The 21,369-nt window shown below is 40.7% G+C and overlaps 1 protein-coding gene across 2 annotated transcripts in view; it reads left to right on the forward strand.

Annotated features, from left to right (window-relative positions):
* ITPRID1 (ITPR interacting domain containing 1) overlaps positions 1 to 21,369 on the forward strand; it is a 248,932-nt gene that overhangs the window by 149,835 nt on the left and 77,728 nt on the right. For both annotated transcript variants that reach the window (XM_056520390.1, XM_056520389.1), the window contains exons 2-4: positions 10,083 to 10,220; positions 14,095 to 14,126; positions 20,672 to 20,722. In XM_056520390.1, the coding sequence (XP_056376365.1) occupies positions 10,180 to 10,220; positions 14,095 to 14,126; positions 20,672 to 20,722 (124 nt within the window). In that variant the 5' untranslated portion in view covers positions 10,083 to 10,179. The remainder of the gene's footprint in view (positions 1 to 10,082; positions 10,221 to 14,094; positions 14,127 to 20,671; positions 20,723 to 21,369) is intronic.

Below are 21,369 nucleotides of genomic sequence, written 5' to 3' on the forward strand. Positions count from 1 at the left end.
TTACCAGGTTTTGACTTGGACCTGGGGGCTAGTAGACTTGCGGATCTGTGGCTGCGTGGTAGACTTTACGCCTTTTTAGGACATGAGACACTCTCTGCAGACTTGACCTCTCTGCAACTCAGCTAAGCAGAAAAAGAGACTGAGCTAGCTCCACCCAGGGTTTATATGAAAGAGACTCTGGAGGGGTCTCATAGGTATCCCTATAGGTCACATGGTCACTGGTACCTTCCCTGGTTACAATCACATGGCAAGAGTACTTAAAGGTATAGAACAAATGATGTACATTGCATTGAATAACATATACATCATTTAACTATTCAGGGCACATAGGTGAAGGGGGGGGGGGGGGCCCAGGGGTCATGGAATGGAGTCTGCCTGACAGGGCAGCTATGGTACAAGGGGGACACTCCTGTACTTGGCCACCACAAAAATATGCAGCAGATCCTGTATGTGTGAATGTACCCTTAAGGTCTATTCACATGTACAGTATCCTGCGCAGATTTGATGCACAGGATTTGTAACTGCAGATTGGAAGCTGTGCTCAGTCATTTAGTTTAAATTGAAATCTGTAGCAGAAAATCCTCTGCATCAAATCTGCTTAAGCCTTATGCCTTAAAGTGTATCTATAAAAAACAAAACAAAAAACCTTTGACATGTCAAAAAATTCTATTGGTTGTGGTCTGAGTTTTCAGTCACCAATTAATCACTGTACGAGAGGGGGAATAAGACGCACGCAGCCATGTATTTCTCTTCCTGTTCTGTGTATGAAAGTGAGGTAGTCCCATAGACATGCATGTGACCAGGAGAAAATATTCAACGCCCTTACTTCATAATGGTTATTTCACTAATCGGTCACCTTTAGAGAGATACAAACTTCTGATATGTCTTTATAACATATAAAAACATTTTGTAATGTTTGTGCACATTTTTCTATGTTGTTTATATTATTTAGATAGTGTTTATGATGTATATTTAAGTTCCGTCACAATCACTCTTGCCAGAAAACACAACAAATAATCATAAGATGCCAAGTTTTACATCACTTTGATGGAAGAAAATAATGCTACATGCAGTACTATTTTTTTCTGTCAAATAGGAAGTCTGCAACAGAGATTCCATCTCACACCAGGGAAATAAGGATTGAGCATTTTCTGCTTATCTCCTCTATAGATATTAAATGCCCAGTGTTAAAGGGGTACTCCGCCCCTAGACATCTTATCCCCTATCCAAAGGATAGGGGATAAGATGTCAGATCGCCGCGGTCCCGCTGCTGGGGAGCCCTGGAATCCCCGTTGCAGTACCCCGCTCTCATTACAGCACAGAGCGAGTTCGCTCTGCACGTAATGACGGGCAGTACAGGGGCCGGAGCATCGTTACCTCACGGCTCCGCCCCTCGTGACGTCATGTCCCGCCCCTTTCAATACAAGTCTATGGGAGGGGGCGCGGCGGCCGTCACCCCCCCTCCCATAGACTTGCATTAAGGGGACGGGCCGTGATGTCATGAGGGGCGGAGCCATGACATCACGCTGCTACGTCCCCCGTATCGCCTGTCATTACGCACAGAGCGAACTCGCTCTGTGCTGTGATGAGAGCGGGGTGCCGCAGCGGTACTCTAGGGGCGGAGTACCCCTTTAAGTAAAGGAATAGAAGAACATTTAGCAGACAGTTGTTTTGTTTATGGGCAGTCATGTAACTATAATGTCCTAGGCCTCAATGCAAATCATACAGCAGTGACCCTATTTAGTGTATAGAATACAGGAAAAAAAACGTACACAGGTAAATTAACAATGTCAAATTTCACAATATTCCAGTGAAATGGGGTGACATTATCCTCTTGTTTACCCTACCTAAAACATAACTTTTATTAAATATTCATAGGAAATACTGACACGAAAACTCTTTAAAAATACCTATATTGCTAAAGTATAATTATTAACCCCTTAAGGACTGAGCCCTTTTTCACCTTAAGGACTGAGCCCTTTGTTGCAATTCTGACCACTGTCACTTTAATCATTAATAACTCTGGGATGCTTTTACCGTTTATTTTGATTCCGAGATTGTTTTTTCGTGACATATTCTACTTTAACATAGTGGTAAATTTTCGTTGTTACTTGCATCCTTTCTTGGTGAAAAATCACAAAATTTCATGAAAATGTTGAACATTTAGCATTTTTCTAAGTTTGAAACTCACTGCTTGTAAGGAAAATGGATATTCCAAATAAATGATATATTGATTCACATATACAATATGTCTTCTTTATGTTGGCATAAAAAGTTGACATGTTTTTACTTTTTGAAGACATTAAAGGGCTTCAAAGTATAGCAGCAATTTTCGAGAAAATGAACCACAAAATTTTAAGCCCAATTTCTCCCGATTAAGAAAATGCCCCATATGTGGACATTAAGTGCTCTGCTACTGCACTACAATGCTCAGAGAAGGAGCAACATTTGGCTTTTTGAAAGAGAATTTTGCTGAAATAGTTTTTGGGGGGCATGTTGCATTTAGAAGGTCCCCAGGGTGCCAGAACAGCAAAAAAACACATGGCTCAAGCAACATAATAAGGGGTATAGTGAGCCTTAACACCTCACAGGTGTTTGACAACTTTGTGTTGAAATTGGACGTGGAAATGACAAATTTTTTTCTTATCACAAAAATGACGGTGTTACTCCAGTTTTTTCATTTTCACATGGTGTAATAGGAGAAAATGGACCCCAAAGTTTGAAGCCTAATTTCTCCTGATTAAGAAAATGCCCCATATGTGGATGTTAAGTGCTCTACTGGCGCGCTACAGGTTTCATAACAGAAGGAGCACCATTGGTCTTTTGGAGAGAGAAATTTTTGCTGAAATTGAAGTCGGGGGCCATATGCATTTTCAAACCTCCCATCATGAGAAACTCGCCACATGTGACACCATTTTGGAAACTAGACCCCTCTAGGAACGTAACAAGGGTTACAGTGAGTACTTACACCTCACAGGTTTTTTGAACAGTGGGCCGTAAAAGTGAAAATTTTTATTTTTAATACTTAAAGGGGTATTCCAGGCAAAACCTTTTTTTTATATATATCAACTGGCTCCGGAAAGTTAAACAGATTTGTAAATTACTTCTATAAAAAAATCTTAATCCTTCCAATAGTTATTAGCTTCTGAAGTTTTCTGTCTAACTGCTCAATGATGATGTCAAGTCCCGGGAGCTTTGCATGATGGGAGAATATCCCCATAGGAACTGCACAGCTCCTAGGACGTGAGTCATCAGAGAGCAGTTAGACAGAAAAAAACAACTCAACTTCAGAAGCTAATAACTATTGGAAGGATTAAGATTTTTTAATAGAAGTCATTTACAAATCTGTTTAACTTTCCAGAGCCATTTGATATATAAAAAAAGTTTTGGCCTGGAATACCCCTTTAATTGCTGGTATTAACCAATCTTTTTTTATTTATTTTTTTCGTTTCACAAGTAGTAAGAGAAAAAAAGCTACACAAAATTTGTAGCCCAATTTCTCCAGAATAAGGATATACCCCATATATGGCAGTAAAGCACTATGCAGGTGCAAAACAGGGCTTAGGAGTGAGACAGAACCGATGAGATTTGAGGCCTAAAGTGTTACACTGCAATGGTTGAGGTACTGACATAAAATCTTTAAAAAAAAATGGCAAGTGACCACAATTTTGAAATTAAATCCTCAAGGAAGGTAACAATGGGTAGAGTGAGTACTTACACCGCACAGTTTTTTTTGAACAGTGGGCCATAAATTGAAAAATTCGATTTTTTTACACTAAAATGCTGGGGTTACCCAATTATTTACATTTTCACAAGGGGTTATTGGAGAAATTGGGTTACAGATTTTGGAGGGCTTTTTCTCCTGACTATGGAAACACATCCACATATGGGGTAGCATGCTGGGCGGGCGCACAACAAGGCTCAGAAGTCATAGAGGTCTGTTTGTATTTGAGGTCTATGGCATATCAGTAGCTGACGGTTACATACATTCAGAGGAAAATACAAAAATGAAACACCCACATGTTACACCATTACAGAAAGTACACCACCCTGAGGAATGGGTATACGGCTAAAGAGGACATTTTGAACGCACAAGTGTTTCCTAAATTTATTTTCCAGGAATGGATGAAGGGTAGCTTTTGAAAATTGCAACTTTCAACCTATGCTCTGCTTCATCTTTCTGGGAACAACTAACATGTGAGGCTGAATTGTCACCTGGAAATACGACAGAGCTCATGACCGAGAACTCTTCGTATTTGAGTCCAATGTTTCTTATGGACGTAACAGTTACATACATTCAGAGGAAAATACAAGAAAGGAACACCCACATGTGAGCCTATTACCAACAGTACACCACCTAGGGAAGGTGTATAGGGGGAAGTGGAGATTTGGAACAGACGGGTGTTCCCTAAATTTATTTTCTTCCAGGAATGGATGAAGTGTACTATGGGGGGGGGGGGGGGGATGAAAAGTTTAATACTGTTATTCAATTCCCAGAATGATGACCCAGAGTATAGCCAAAAGTAAAAATGATGCCAGCCCCAAAACCCATGCTCTGAATCATCATTCTGGGAATGTGATGTGTGCGGCCGTCCCAACTTGTTTCTTTTTTTTTTTGGGGGGGGGGGGGTGTTTTGGTTTTAAAATTTGGAAGACAATGTACTCTGGACTGGTACATTGGAGTATAATTCTGCGGTATTAAAATTAGGGAAAAGGATTACAAATTCAGTGCTCCATGGAAATTTTTAATGCAGAGGCCCGGGGCAAGTGTCATACTGATTGGTGGTGTCCTTCCGAATCCTCCTCCTGTGACACACTCTGAATTTTTTCTGGGTTCGTCCCTTCTTTCCAGTGTGGGGGAGGGATGTGAAGAGAGGGATACTAGTATAAAAGTTATCCATGTAAAGGTGCTAATCTTTATCTAGCAATGGGTGCAAAAGGCCCAAAACTATTTCCCGCTAACACTCAGAGTGGGGGGACGTTCTCGGGGTTCAATACGGGAATGTCCGCCCTCATACACCATAAACTTGCAAGTGTACCCTGAGGTACTCTCACAAAGTTTATACATCGTCACACCATACCACGCTCGCTTGGTTGGTATGTATTGCCGGAAGCTGAGTCTCCCCTTAAAGCCCGGGTTTGCAGCGACAAACTGTTGGGCATCCAGGTTCGTTTGGTCAACCATCAGATCGACAAAGTGGTCACTGAAAAAACATGAAATAGCCCATTTCAGTAAACCCGACGATGACCATCTTGATTCCTGAGTCACCAACAAACTCAGAAATCCGCTGGCTGAGTAAAGACAAGTTTGCCAGTACGGGGCACCAGTAAACTTGGCTGGGGGGCTTGACTAGTATGTGCGCCAGGGGGACTCATACTAGCATGGGGCAAAGTGTCAGGAGCAGAGGAGGTTTGTGGCCTTGGTGGCTCATCATCAGAAGATGATAAGGACGAGGAAATAAGGAAGGTTGGGTCTTCCTCATCCTCTGTGGTGCTTTCAGATTCGGAGGCAAGTAAGGCATATGCCTCCTCCGCTGAAAACGCCCTGCGGGCTATTTCCCTACTCTAATGGGGGTGAAGTGTTCATATGTGGGGGGAAAACTTTATTGGTTTGTGTGGTGTGGTGCGATACTACCTCCCTAACCCGCCCTAACCTAACTTACTAACCCACCCTAAGAACAAAAATATAAAATAAAACTAAACTAAAAAAAAGATAAATAAACTTTTACTTACTTATTTTTTTTTTAAAGACTTATTTTTTTAAAACCTTGCGCCAAAAAAAAGCGTTTACCTAATCAGTGGTGTGCACACTGATTAGCACTTGGTGGCGGCAAGGGGCGCAGAAGTCAGTGGGGGGTCTGGCCACTCAGCCTAGAACAGTGGCTGGTGGCACATACACAGACCCCCACACAAAGGAAAAAAAACGGAAAATAAAGTAAAAAAAAAACTATTAAAACCCCCAAAAAAGCACCAGCCTGAACCCCAAAAAAAGCTGATCAGTGATAAATCACTGACAGCGGTGGGGTAGGACGCACACACAGGTACTGTCCGTCCACACAGCACAGGCCTGCTACTGGTGGCATGGACCGCCTATACGTACAAAAATAAATAAAAATATGATTTAATCCCCGAAAAAGCGCCTTCACCACAAAAAACCCGTAGTACTGATCAGCGGAGGTTGGGCTTTAGCTAACGGTAGCAGATCGCTCTTTTATAGCTAAGAGTGCCCGGCCACACGTTTAGCAAAATAAAAAAAAAATGTTCTGCGCCCCCCCAAAAATGCTGGGGGCAAACCGCAGCGACCCTGTAGGGCCAGGGTCACGCAGCTAAAGGTGCTGATGACATCTACAGATGGTACGCAGAAAAAGAAAGTGTCTGCGCCCAAAAAAACCGCTGGGGGCAGACCACAGCGACCCTGTAGGGCCGGTGTCATGCAGCTAAAGGTGCTATGGACCCGCAGACACTAACTTTTTTTTTTAACTCTTAACTGTCCCTACCTAATCTAAACTTGCCTGACTGCTTTCTGTGCCTAGGGGCCACAGAAAGGGGGCAATGGGGCACTTTTTAACACTGAGGGGGGAAATGGCAGTACAGGGCTCCGTCCTGCACACCAGATCTCTCAGAAATGGTGGGCAGAACAGAGCAATGTGCTCCTTCACCTACCTCCCCCAGACTGCCGTGATTGGTGCGGTCACTACGGCTGCCTAATCACAGCTGTACTGGGGGGTGACAACACTGCCACCTCCCAGTACTGTATGGATGATGATTGGTGGTGTAAATTACACTACCGATCTTCATTCTTATCCGGGTGATTGGGTCACATGTGACCCAGATGACCCGGAATCACTGCAGATCGTCGATTAGTATTTCAATGGTGCTTATAACTGTACTCTGTATTGTACAACCCTATTGGCCTCTTCTATTGTCTTACCAGATTTGGTAGCTGTAGTCCACCAGCCTGCTTAAGGTATCATGGAGAAAGTAGAATTTAAAACATGAGGTCTCCTGTGCCATTGGTAGTAAAACTCCATGAGGTTTTTCAGTGGTTCAACCATATCTAAGATGCCATATCCTTTATATATTAACAGGTGCTAGCTAACAACAATTCCTGACAGGTATATCTGTGCCCCTTTAGCAGTTGTAACTCAGAGTTTATCAAGCCTGGAATTACATAACCTACTCCTATCGCAGACAGTTTCTGGTCAAACTATCAGAAATGTTGCCTAAATAAAGCTCAATAGTAAATAGCTTAATCCTGTACTTCTAAGTCATCATGTAATTCTGTGTTTGTCTAGTTTTGCACATACAGATTGATATCCACATTTATTTTGATGCATATAAAAGTCCCTATGATGAGACTGAAAGAGGTTTTCCACCATCAGACATTCACAGCATGCTCTTAAGATTTACTTTACAAGTCTGATGGTGTCCCACTCCTGAGACCCTCCACCTCAGAAGGATAATGTTAGTCTTCCAAAACTCATTCTGTAGGGTGAGGAGGTCTGAAGGAAATGCATATATGCAGAGATCAAATGGATACATGGCCTCACATGCTTTAGTAACCCCCATAGACTTTAATGGAGTGAGACCTACAATTCTCCATTGAGTCTCCACCGTGGTGAAGCCGCCAGCTGACTCACCTTGAATAATAAGGCAAGACGATCTCATAGATATGATTGTGTTGTCTTTTTTGATTTCTTTGTTGTTCTCATCAGGAAACTACAGTTTGTAAGCCAAGTCTGGCATCCAGTATCAGTGCTTATCATGGGCTCAATCACTAGACATATACCTTGGGCAAACAGCTCTTAAATAAAGCAGAATAAATACAACGTAACAAACCACAACCTTTATAAATAGCTGGTGAATGACATCAGAGAGAACTAGATATAATCCTTTATTTATTCAGTGTTTACAACATCATATGACAACAAGTAACAGACAAGGAAAAAAAGGTCACACTTATCCTTCATTCCTCATTAGTATTGTTATGTGTCACTAGTATTTCTATTCAGCCTGAATGAACATTTTACATACTAAAACATCAGTGACACATAAAAGCTTCATTTACCAACATATGCAAAAACTAGCTTGACATGTCTGATTTCATTTGTCACATGTTAATCAATTGGAAGGGAACAATTTTAATATGTAGAAGAAAAACTAATATGAATAATTTAGTAAGATCCAAGAACCTATTTAACTGTTAAAATGTTTGTTCTTAACCCCTATCTGCACTATAGGGAATGAATGTATGGTCATAGAGGATAGAATGCTTGGACTCACCATGGTCTTGAGAACATGGCCCTGAGTTTCTTGTTTTTGGCTCCAGCATCTACCAAAGACAATGAATGGAGTGGCAGTGAACAAACGTGACCACTGCTCCGTTCTTACAGGAGATTTGGGACCTTTTCCTCAAGATCATGGGGATCCCAGGAGTCATACACCAAGTAATCATACATTTATTCCCTATACTAGGAATAGTTTTATTGGTAGAACAAGCTCTTTAAATTAATCTTGCAGGAACTGTCAATTATTGTAATCAGTTGGAGTCTTAGTGTTGGAACTAGTACCAGCCCTGTAATTATTTAACTCATTGGCATAATTTATCTAAACTTCAGAAGTGCAGTCCAATGTCCTAATGCCCAAGATGGGGTTGGCTATATCTTTAAGTTTTTAAGAGATAGAATGGGCTAAATAGGTCAGAAAAATTTGAACATATTTAAATTTTCAGGGCAGGTATCCAGTTTAATCAGGAGAATATTGTCATAGACATAATAATTTGTCATTAAGAGAGTTTTACCTCTACTATACATGGTTATCATATATATTTATTTATATATTTATTTATTTATGTATATGTACATTAACCCCTTAACGACCACGGACGTAAATGTACGTCCTGGTTTGGTGGTACTTCGCGCACCAGGACGTACATTTACGTCCTGTTGATGACCGCGGGCATCGGAACGGTGCTCGCGTCATACAAGGCAGGTTCTGGCTTCTAGCAGCAGCCGGGGACCCGCCGGTAATGGCCGACATCCGCGATCGCGCGGATGTCCGCCATTAACCCCTCAGATGCCATGATCAATACAGAGCAGTGCGGTACTTTGAATGGATGATCGGATCGCCCGCAGCGCTGCCGCGGCGATCCAATCATCCGGCATGGCGGCCGGAGGTCTTCTCACCTGGCTTCGGCCGTCTCCCGGGGTCTTCTGCTATGTTCTATGGACATAAAAAGTGTAAAAAAAAAAAAAAAAAAGATGAAAAATTTATAAATAAAAAGATTTAAAAAAGTGAAAAATCCCCTCCCCCAATAAAAATTAAAGTTGTCAGTTTTTCCCATTTTACCCCCCAAAAATGTAATTTAAAAAAAAAAATAAACATATTTGGTATCGCTGCGTGCATAAATGTCTGAACTATGAAAATATAACATTAATGATCCCGTACGGTAAATGGCGTAAATGTAAAAAATAAAAGAGTCCAAAAATGCAGCTTTTTTGTCACATTTTATTTTAAAAATTTTATAAAAAATTATCTAAAAGTTTTATATATGCAAATGTGGTATAAATAAAAAAGAACAGATGACGGCGCATAAAATGAGCCCTCATACTGCCCTATATATGGAAAAAGTAAAAAGTTATAGGTGGTCAAAATAGGGCGATTTTAGATTACTGATTTTGTACAAAAAGTTTTAGATTTTTTTTAAGAGGTATAAAAATATAAAAGTATCTAGCCATGGGTATCATTTTAATCGTATTGACCCACAGAATAAAGAACAGTGTACAGTGTGAAAATAAAACCCTCCAAAATGTGCAAAATTGTAGTTTTCATTAAAATTTCCTCCCTAAAAAATTTTTTTGGGGGGGGTTTGCCGTAGATTTTATGGTAAAATGAGAGTTTTCATTACAAATTACAATTGGTCACTCAAAAAAAGCCCTTATATGGGTCTGTAGATGGAAATATAAAAGAGTTATGGATTTTATAAGGTGAGGAGTAAAAAAACAAAAACGCAAAAAATGGGCTTGGTCCTTAAGGGGTTAAGTACACATAATGCTATAATATTTCCCTTTTTATTATCACAGGGCTGTAGAGTGACATGGCTACAGAGTTTTCATGTCATGAAATAGAGAAACACTCAAGACTCAGCCAAAGAGAACTTTTGATATATTGTGAACCACAATGGAAGATTCTCAACTCAGTTGCCCAAATGAATCAGAAAGGTAAGAGGATTACAAGAAATGTATTTATTTTCCAGAACACTATGGCACTCATTTAATATTGGAGGTCCATATAAATTAATTACGGTAAAAAAAAGTATTTAGAAATGCATTCACTCTATTTATTAATGTCATGAGCATAAAAAGCTCCAAGAAAGTTGTAACTTTTGGCTAGTTATTTAAAATGGGAGAATGGCTTTCTACTTTTTCACATTCATTTATTATATTTTGAGCTGTGTTTTTGGCATCTTTTCTCATCTTTTTTTTTACCTTATACATGAGAGGTCAAATAAATAATAATCTCTTTGTATGACTTTTTGGGCACACTTTGGATCATGTCCAATGCACTAAAACTTCCTGAGATCCAACAATCAAATTCAAGAACATAAACTCAATAAAAATATAATGCGGAAATAAAAAGACAAACATGAATTAAAGATGAAGGAGGACAAATTACAATAATTTTGCCTGTTCCTAAAAGATTCTTCAGCTGTTTTCCTGAATTTCTATTTCTTGAAAAAATACAGTGCACTATATTCAAACATGTCATATTTCTTAATAAATAACATCTACAATACTAAGATTTGACCGGTCATTCCAGATAAAATAACTTCCAATATCTTGAGTGCAAACAACAGTCATAACCAAAAGTGAGCAACATGGTAAGATGGTCCCTGGACAGCACTCATCCAATATCCCAGAGGCATAGTATTTTTATTATTATCACTACTGCCTTTTAGGACAAATGTATGAACTGAGTTAAATCTACAAAGATCGAATTGGGTACATTCACAAGTACGCAGATTTGATGCACAGGATTTGATGCTCAGGATTTTCTGCTGCAGATTTCAATGTAACCTAAATGACTGAGCACAGCTTCTAATCTGCAGTTACAAATCCTGCGCATCAAATCTGCACAGGATCCTCTATGTGTGAACGTACCCATATGCAGTATTTTATATAGAAGTTTAAGATTGGTATAGGCTTTATTCTAGGTATTCCCATCAACATTTAAAGGGGTGCCAAAGACAAATGAGCATTGCAACAGTTTCATTATTTATATCTGCTAGCACACATCATACTTTTCAATGTTCAAGTGATTTAAGTGTTTTACGTGGACACAGCTGCAATACCTTTAGATGTGTTTAGCCTTATGTTTCCTTTAGTTTAGTTAAAGGAGTACTCCTCTGCTAGACATGTTATCCCTTTCCAAAGGATAGGGGATAACATGTCTGATCATGTGGGTTTGGCCACTGGACACCCACACAATCTCTGCCTCGGCACCCCAGTTTCCCCAGTGGTGTGACGTCACGATCACAGAAGCCCCAGCCTTCCATGACTGTAACGCCCCAGCGCTGGCCCGAAGATCACAGGAGGTTGCGATCAGACATGTTATCCCCTATCCTTTGGATAGGGAATAACATATATAGGGGCAGAGTACCCCTTTAAGGATTGTAATTTATAATGAAACACACAATGGCCCTGATTTACTGGTTAGGTTTTTATCAAAGTGGAATGTTGTTTCAGACTTTGCAGGATTCTACCCTATTTACTATTGGGACAGACAGGTCAGGAAAGTTCTAACCATCTTATTTCTTGGTGGGAATTTCCAGCCATATATTCACAGGATTTTGCCTGAATTCAATAGTAAATAGGTTGGGTTGAGAAAACACACTTCTTTATCGGGCAGCCATGCCCCCATTTTTTGGTTTTCATGGGTATGTAGGTTTGTTTTGGCACAGAACCGACAAAAGCAGGTCAGGTTCACAACAGAAAATCACGGCCAATATCATAACATGCAAAACACTTAAAAGGCTTTATTTACATAACACTCACTGGGTGTCCACACATAGACAAGCACAGTATAAACACAGAGGGGGGGATTTATTATTGCTTTTACCATGTTTTTTATTAATGTACTGTACATTTGTCACAGTTTGTCTCAGATGCTGTTTTGAGACGTCTCATTGCGACTTTTGCTTTAGAAGGTTTTTCAAAAAGAACATACAAAGTTGTGATTTCAGTTGATATCCTGCAGTGGACTTATCAGTTTGTTGCATATCTTTCCACAACTGTGCTAACTTTGGCGCAAATCTACACTAACCCTGACTTGGCTTACAAACTGACTGCAAGCAGCATTATTAAAAAGTCACACATTTCATCGCACAGGATAAAAACTAGCACGAAAAGTCACAGAGGGATAACATACAAAGTTCAGTACTGAAGTAAGAAATGTGATCTGCACCATATTCATCCCGTGCCCTTCACATGTAATGAATTTGGTGCAGGTAAACAGTTTTCACCACATGAATAATGGGTACATAATAAATAATGGGGTAGAAAGACATCAACTTACACGAGAGTGTCACCAAATTATGTTGTTGAAATAAGAGACTCTCTGCAACCAAACACAGTACAGTTTAACATAAGACCACTGATTAGTTGTTTTGGGCAACAAGATAAGATTTCAGTTTGCAATTTTATGGGAAAAAAATAACAGAACATACTGCTGAAGCTCTGGACATAAGGAAATACAGCTCTACAAAAATGAGCATTTCCATGGAGGGAAAGGACCCAGCTTACTTTTGTTGGTTCAGACACTTGCAGAACCTGACTTGCACTGACCTCTGTTTTAATTTGTGTGTCCCGGGCCATCCAGCAGTGTCCTCATGTTATTGTTCCATCCTTTAAGAACCCAGGGAAAATGAAGACAGCACTATGAAAGCAAAAAAGCATGGTTTACTTAATATACACTATTTATACAATATTTCCTGATCACCAATGACCCCTTTTTCACACTGTGTCATAGTGTCTTTTGGGGGGTTAGAGTGACCAGAAGACCTCTCCCCAAGCTTGTCTTTTCTTAGATGTCACTGTGTCCTGTCAGGTCATAAGCAAAAATATAAGCGTTTACTATTCAAACACAGCATAAAATATATTTTAATCTGTTAAAAAAATCATTATATTTATGTTATAAACTAAAGATATAGAGTGGCGATTGGGAACTCTCCAAAATTATATCACATTTTTTTACTGTTTAAAATGTATCAAATTTGTATGTTTTTTAGGGTATAAAGTAAGGGTATAAAGCTAATCCATACATATTTGTTGATCTGCTGAAAGTCCTAGACTTACATGGGATAGGTGCACCTTTAAAAGATATGAAAATCAGGCTTTTAATCCCATTGTGTGTTCCCCTCAGTGGCTATATTATAGGTAAAAGGTGTGCACACTTGCCTCCCCCACTCTACTGCTGCTGTCACGTCTTACGGTTGCCGTATGGTTGTGATTGGCTTCTTTCTCTCTCTCTTTTTCTTTCCAATGACAACTCATTCATTGACTGAGTTGGCATGAAACGTCACCGGAAGTAAAAAGGACCGGACTCTAGCCAGGATCAGAAGACATGACAGCAGCAGTGGGAGAGCAGGGAAGATAAATGATCATGCTTTTTATTTTGAGCACTCAGGTAGGCAGGTAACAAAAATGTATATATTCCAAGAGAAGCCCTTTAAATGTAAATGTACTAAATGCATGTCAACACTGCGGTGAGGTGGCGGATAAGCCTGTCTTTTGGTATATAGAAGTTGCAATGTCCATAAACTTATTATTATTATTTTTTTTTTACTTTTATGCCAGTCGCACAAGTTTAATAAATGTGGGTGAGGTTTCTCTCTTTGTAAATAAATCTGCACGTCAATTCTTATAAAACCCACCTTCTTAGGAGTAAGCACTAAAACTAAATAACCTAATTTGCAGATTATTGATGTTCGAAAATTATAGCATAAGCACATAAAAAACATTTGTCATAATAACACAGTAAATTGTACAACAGACTGTAAAAAAAAATGGTATCAAGCTGAACTTTTTTTGTTTGCAGTATGCCAGGGCTGGAGCGCACTACACACACAGGTAAGATAAAAAAAAGGGGGGGGGGAGCTTATTGATGATGTGCAAACAGAAGTCTAGATGAATGTCTTTATCTGGAACAGGAAGCTATAGAAAAGAGATTGTGTAAATAATATAGGCACGTAGTTTCTGGATACATGATTCATAGCCACCTGTTACTGGGTCTAACTTTATGTGCTGGAACCCATGGAAACCAATCAGATAACACAGAAGTTAACTGCAGTAAAAAGCTTTCTGCTATGGAAACAACCAAAAGCAATGATTGTGCCGGTAAGAACATTTAGCCTCAGTCTCTATATTACCTGTGCCATGGCCTTGTTGTAGTGTCAGATAGGGGTCCCCTTTGTGTGCAGTGTATAGGAGACATCATAGCAGCTAGTCTCTAACTGTAAAACTTCATGTTAAGCTTTAGATTAGGGTCACACGTGCCGTATATGCAGCAGCAAATATGCAACAAAATACGATGTAAAATGCAGCACTTGTGACCCTAACCTTAAAGGGAATGTTTCACCTAGTTTTTTTTCCCCACTAATTAAAACCAGATGGTGACATATATTCTTTTTTTCTAATCTGTTTTTTTCTCTGATCATAGATTGTTTTTATTATATTTTGTGTACAATATTATGGACATTTTGTCTGAGTTGCTATTAAAAATATTCAGAGATATGCTTTAGGCTAGAATTCCACTGAGGTTTTTTGGCAAAAAAAAAAAGCCCATTCTGCCCCGGCCAGATGTCAGCTGCAAGTCAATAGGGAACTGCAAAATAAAGTTTTTTAGTTTGACGTTTTTAAAAATGACCTCAAGTTGAGACGATGGCATTTGTTTGGGAAAATCTTGGCATTTTTCTCCTATGAAATGGGAGTGACAAAATGCCCCCCCCCAAAAAATGGGGGTTTTAGGTGGGTTTTTTAAATATATTTTTTACTTTAGCAATATAAAAAAAGGGATGGAGTTAGCTTTTTTGATAAAATTTCATAGGGTACCATTAACAAAAAGAATGATTAATAATTTCATATTTCCTGCTGAGAGCTATGATTGGCTAGATGGTGCTAGCCAATCAGTGCTTCTGGCAGAAAATTTGAATCACTGATGTAAAGTTCTGGAGAACACAGCAGAGGAGCAGAGGGGTGCGGCATGCCACTTGCTTCTCAGTATTATAATTACTTTCCGGAGTAAGACCCGATGTGATCTGTCCCTTAGGGCCAATACTACTGCTCCCGGCATGTAACAGACTCTGTTCCATAATGGGAGTAGTGATAGTACTGCAGCAATGAGGGACATACAGTTGATTTATGAATTACCTCACAAAGGTAAAAACACCAGAAGAAAAAAACAAATATGCAGGGAAAATTAGTGTTCGTTTTTCTGGCATTTTTTTTTATCATAATGGAGAAAGCACAGAGGAGTGCTATCAGACAGGAGAGAACACAGAGAAGTACTATCAGACAGGAGAGAGCACAGAAGAGTGCTATGAAACAGGAGAGAGCACAGTGGAGTACTATCAGACATGAGAGAGCACAGAGGAGTGCTATCAGACAGGAGAGAGCACAGAGGAGTCCTATCAGACAGGAGAGAGCACAAAGGAGTACTATCAGACAGGACAGGGCACAGAGGAGTGGTATCAGACAGGGGAGAGCACATAGGAGTACTATCAGACAGGATAGAGCACAAGGGAGTACTATCAGACAGGAGAGAGCACAGAGGAGTACTATCAGACAGGAGAGAGCACAGAGGAGTACAATCAGACAGGAGAGAGCATATAAGTGTAGTATCAGGCAGGAAAGAGCACAGAAGAGTACTATCAGACAGGAGAGAGCACAGAGAAGTGCCATCAGACAGGAGAGAGCATACAAGTGTAATATCAGACAGGAGAGAGCACAGAGGAGTGCTATCAGACAGGAGAGAGCACAGAGGAGTGCTATCAGACAGGACATAGCACAGAGAAGTCCTATCAGTCAGGAGAGAGCACAGGGGAGTGCTATGAGACAGAAGAGGGAACAGAAGAGTACTATCAGACAGAAGAGAGCAGAGGAGCGCCATCAGACAGGAGAGAGCAGATGTGTGCTATCAGTCAGGAGAGAGCACAGGGGAGTGATATAAGACAGAAGAGAGCACAGAGGAGTGCTATCAGACAGAAGAGAGCAGAGGAGTGCTATCAGACAGGAGAGAGCAGAGGAGTACTATCAGAAAGAAGAGAGCAGAAGAGCTAGCAGACAGGAAAGAGCATGGAGGAGTCCTATCAGACAGGAGAGAGCACAGATGAGTCCTATCAGACAGGAGAGATAACAGAGGAGTACTATCAGACAGGAGAGAGCACAGAGGAGTGCTATCAGACAGGAGAGAGCACAGATGAGTCCCATCAGATAGGAGAGAGCACATAGGAGTACTATCAAACAGGAGAGAGCACAGAGGAATACTATAAGACAGGAGAGAGCACAGATGAGTACTATCAGACAGGAAAGAGCACATAGCAGTGCTATCAGACAGGAGAGAGCACAGAGGAGTCCTATCAGACAAGAGATGGAACAGAGGAGTACTATCAGACAGGAGAGAGCACAGAGGAGTCCTATCAGACAGGAGAGAGCACAGAGGAGTGCAATCGGACAGGACATAGCACAGAGGAGTAATATCAGACAGGAGAGAGCATATAAGTGTAGTATCAGACAGGAAAGAGCACAGAAGAGTACTATCAGACAGGAGAGAGCACAGAGGAGTACTATCAGACAGGAGAGAGCACAGAGAAGTGCTATCAGACAGAAGAGATCATAGAAATGTAATATCAGACAGGAGAGAGCATAGAGGAGTACTGTCAGGCAAGAGAGAGCACAGAGGAGTCCAATCAGACAAGAGAGAATACAGAGAAGTCATATCAGACAGGAGAGAGCACATGGGAGTGCTATCAGACAGAAGAGAGCACAGAGGAGTGCTATCAGACAGAAGAGAGCAGAGGAGTGCTATCAGACAGGAGAGAGCACAGAGGAGTACTATCAGACAGAAGAGAGCAGATGTGTGCTATCAGACAGGAGAGAGCACAGAGGAGTGCTATCAGACAGGAGCGAGCACAGAGGAGTGCTATCAGACAGGAGAGAGCACAGAGGAGTGCTATCAGATAGGACATAGCACAGGAAAGTCCTATCAGTCAGGAGAGAGCACAGGGGAGTGCTATCAGACAGAAGAGAGCACAGAGGAGTGTTATCAGACAGAAGAGAGCAGAGGAGTGCTATCAGACAGAAAAGAGAATGGAGGAGTCCTATTAGACAGGAGAGAGCACGGAGGGGACCTATCAGACAGGAGAGATAACAGAGGAGTTTTATCAGACAGGAGAGAGCACAGAGGAGTGCTATCAGACAGGAGAGAGCACAGAGGAGTTCTATCAGACAGGAGAGAACACAGAGATATATTATCAGACAGGACAGAGCACAGAGGAGTAGTATCAGACAGGAGAGATCACTGAGGAGTACTATCAGACAGGATAGAGCACATTGGAGTCCTATCAAACAGGAGAAAGCACAGAGGAATGCTATCAGACAGGAGAGTGCACAGAGGAGTACTATCAGACAGGAAAGAGCACAGAGGAGTCCTAACAGATGGTAGAGAGCACAGAGGAGTGCTATCAGGCAGGAGAAAGCACAGAGAAGTGCTATCAGACAATAAAGAGAGCACAGAGAAGTACTATCAGACAGGAAAGAGCACATAGGAGTGCTATCAGACAGAAGGGAGCACAGAAGATTGCTATCAGACAGAAGAGAGCAGAGGAGTGCTATCAGACAGGAGAGAGCACAGAGGAGTACTATCATACAGGAGAGAGCACAGAGAAGTACTATCAGACAGTAGAGAGCACAGAGAAGTACTACCAGACAGGAGAGAGCATAGATGATTCCTATCAGACAGGAGAGAGCACAGAGGAGTCCTATCAGACAGAAGAGAGCACATAGGAGTACTATCAGACAGGAAAGAGCACAGAGGAGTGCTTTCAGACAGAAGAGAGCATAAAAGTGTAATATCAGACAGGAGAGAGCACAGAGGAGTACTGTCAGGCAGGAGAGAGCACAAAGGAGTGCTATCAGACAGAAGGGAGCACAGAAGATTGCTATCAGACAGAAGAGAGCAGAGGAGTGCTATCAGACAGGAGAGAGCACAGAGGAGTACTATCATACAGGAGAGAGCACAGAGAAGTACTATTATACAGTAGAGAGCACAGAGAAGTACTACCAGACAGGAGAGAGCATAGATGATTCCTATCAGACAGGAGAGAGCACAGAGGAGTCCTATCAGACAGGAGAGAGCACATAGGAGTACTATCAGACAGGAAAGAGCACAGAGGAGTGCTTTCAGACAGAAGAGAGCATAAAAGTGTAATATCAGACAGGAGAGAGCACAGAGGAGTACTGTCAGGCAGGAGAGAGCACAAAGGAGTGCTATCAGACAGAAGGGAGCACAGAAGATTGCTATCAGACAGAAGAGAGCAGATGAGTGCTATCAGACAGGAGAGAGCACAGAGGAGTACTATCATACAGGAGAGAGCACAGAGAAGTACTATCATACAGTAGAGAGCACAGAGAAGTACTACCAGACAGGAGAGAGCATAGATGATTCCTATAAGACAGGAGAGAGCACAGAGGAGTCCTATCAGACAGGAGAGAGCACATAGGAGTACTATAAGACAGGAAAGAGCACAGAGGAGTGCTTTCAGACAGGAAAGAGCATGGAGGAGTCCTATCAGACAGGAGAGAGCACGGAGGAGTCCTATCAGACAGGAGATATAACAGAGGAGTACTATCAGACAGGAGAGAGCACAGAGAAGTACTATCATACAGTAGAGAGCACAGAGAAGTACTACCAGACAGGAGAGAGCATAGATGATTCCTATCAGACAGGAGAGAGCACAAAGGAGTGCTATCAGACAGAAGGGAGCACAGAAGATTGCTATCAGACAGAAGAGAGCAGAGGAGTGCTATCAGACAGGAGAGAGCACAGAGGAGTACTATCATACAGGAGAGAGCACAGAGAAGTACTATCATACAGTAGAGAGCACAGAGAAGTACTACCAGACAGGAGAGAGCATAGATGATTCCTATCAGACAGGAGAGAGCACAGAGGAGTCCTATCAGACAGGAGAGAGCACAGAGGAATTCTGGCCTACCCTCACTTACTGGACTTTGTCCATGCCTGAGCTTCAGCTTAGATAAAGCCATCATTTTATAAGCCATGATTTAAAAAAAAAGGGAAAAAAAAAGTTCTTATGAAGTATATTAGAAAGGTTAATGTTTTGCCAAGATGCACAACATATAAAAAGTTTTTGAAAGCGCCTATTTAAGATTTTGTAATATGGACAATTAGGAATATATATATATATATATATATATATATATATATATATATATATATATTTTTTTTTTTTTTTTTTACATTAAGATTGATTTAAGAAGTAAGTCATTTTGTGAAAAGACTTTCCCTTTAAGTGAAAACTCCTTGTAACATGAAGCCTGACCAAACAACAAGTTTTATGGCTGCAGATGTCTGTTATTGATGGATGTACTGCATGCACTGTTTATCTAATCTTCTGTGTTGGTTTAGTTATAGCTACAAAGACAAGGTGTAGGATCGTATGAAAACTCTTTGCACACAATCATACAGTCATGAATAGGGCTGGAAATTGAAGAACCTCAGTTACAGATTAAAATAGCCGTAAAAATCTTAATCCCTTATAACAGAAAGATCTTTGAATAGAGGAGTTCATGTGGTGTCAAAGCAATGTTTTATCATGATGATGATGATAATGACAATGATTTTAGTTATTATTATTATTATGTGTTATTATGATTTTGTCTTTATATTGTTCATAAATAATATATTAGTTTTGTGGCGTTCAGTCATGACAGATTAGCAAAATCTGCATTCTGTGCTATTTTTGCTAAAGTTATTAAAGGAAATCTGTCATCAGTATCACCTGCACTAACCTGTCATACAGGCTTGTAGTGCGGGTGATAATGATTAAAATGATACTTACGGCGCCCCGAACCATCCAGCTGTTCCGTCGTAGCTCCTCATTTTCTGTATATTCAAATTAGGTCCTTGGGGCATAGGCGGAGCTACGACCCGAGCTCCGGCACTCTGACGTAATCGGCTCCGGGCAGGCTCTCCGCCTGGCTCAAGCATATACATAGTCCCACTCCCTGCTAGCGTGGCCATGTTACTATATGGCGCATGCGCGAGAGGTACAGGGAGCAGAATTATGAATATGCATGAGCCGGGCGGAGAGCCTGCCTGGGGAAGATTACGTAAGGTGCCAGGAGCTGGGTTCATAGCTCCGATCATGCCCCAAGGACCTAATTTGAATAAACAGAAAACAAGGAAATCAGGCAGAACGGCTGGACGGTTCAGGACGCCGTATCATTTTGATCAGTATCGCCCGCACTACAAGCCTGTATGACAGGTTAGTGCAGATGATACTGATGACAGATTTCCTTGAAAACATAAAAAAGAAGCCCACAATCTTAAAAAGCTCACAATATTAAAACATGTTTTAACATTATCTCTATTTCAGACCTAAGCATAATAAACAATGAAAAAGACAAGTCATCTGTATCTGTAGAAGGTAAGAGGTAACAAAGCAACTGTACAATGCTCTACATTCCTGCACATTCCTGCAGCCAGGAAAGCTGGGTGAAATGGCATGAACAAATGCACAGATACATATGTCTAGAAATACTGCTATTTCCCATGGACGCACACATGATAGCGTATCCTGAATGGTTACCTGAAAGTGCAGGTACCCTTCAGCAGATCTGCTGCTAATGTCTTGGTGCCATGTACATAAAAACACTTTTTTGTTTTGGTAAAAGGATTACCAGGAAAGTCACAAAAAAATAAATATATGTATGTTTCCAGAAAGTGTACATTATTAGCCCCTTAAAGGCACGGCCTATTTTAGCCTTAATTACACAGTCAGCTTTATTTTTGCATTTTGTCCTCCTCGTCTTCTAAGAGCCACAACTTTTCTATTTTAGTATCTCCGGACCCATATGAGGGTTTGTTTTTTGTGCAACCAATTGTACTTTGTAATGCCAACTCTAATTTTACCATAAAATGTATAAGGCAACCAAAATATATTATTTTGTGGGGAAACTGAAAAACCTTTTTCCAGCTTTTGGAAGGTTTTGTGTTTATGCAGTGCACTTTACAGTAAAACTGTTATTTTTTCTTTATTCTGTGGGTCAATACAATTAAAATGATACCCATGTT

This window comes from Hyla sarda, chromosome 5 (genome assembly GCF_029499605.1).
Source record: "Hyla sarda isolate aHylSar1 chromosome 5, aHylSar1.hap1, whole genome shotgun sequence".
Classification (NCBI taxonomy): domain Eukaryota; kingdom Metazoa; phylum Chordata; class Amphibia; order Anura; family Hylidae; genus Hyla; species Hyla sarda.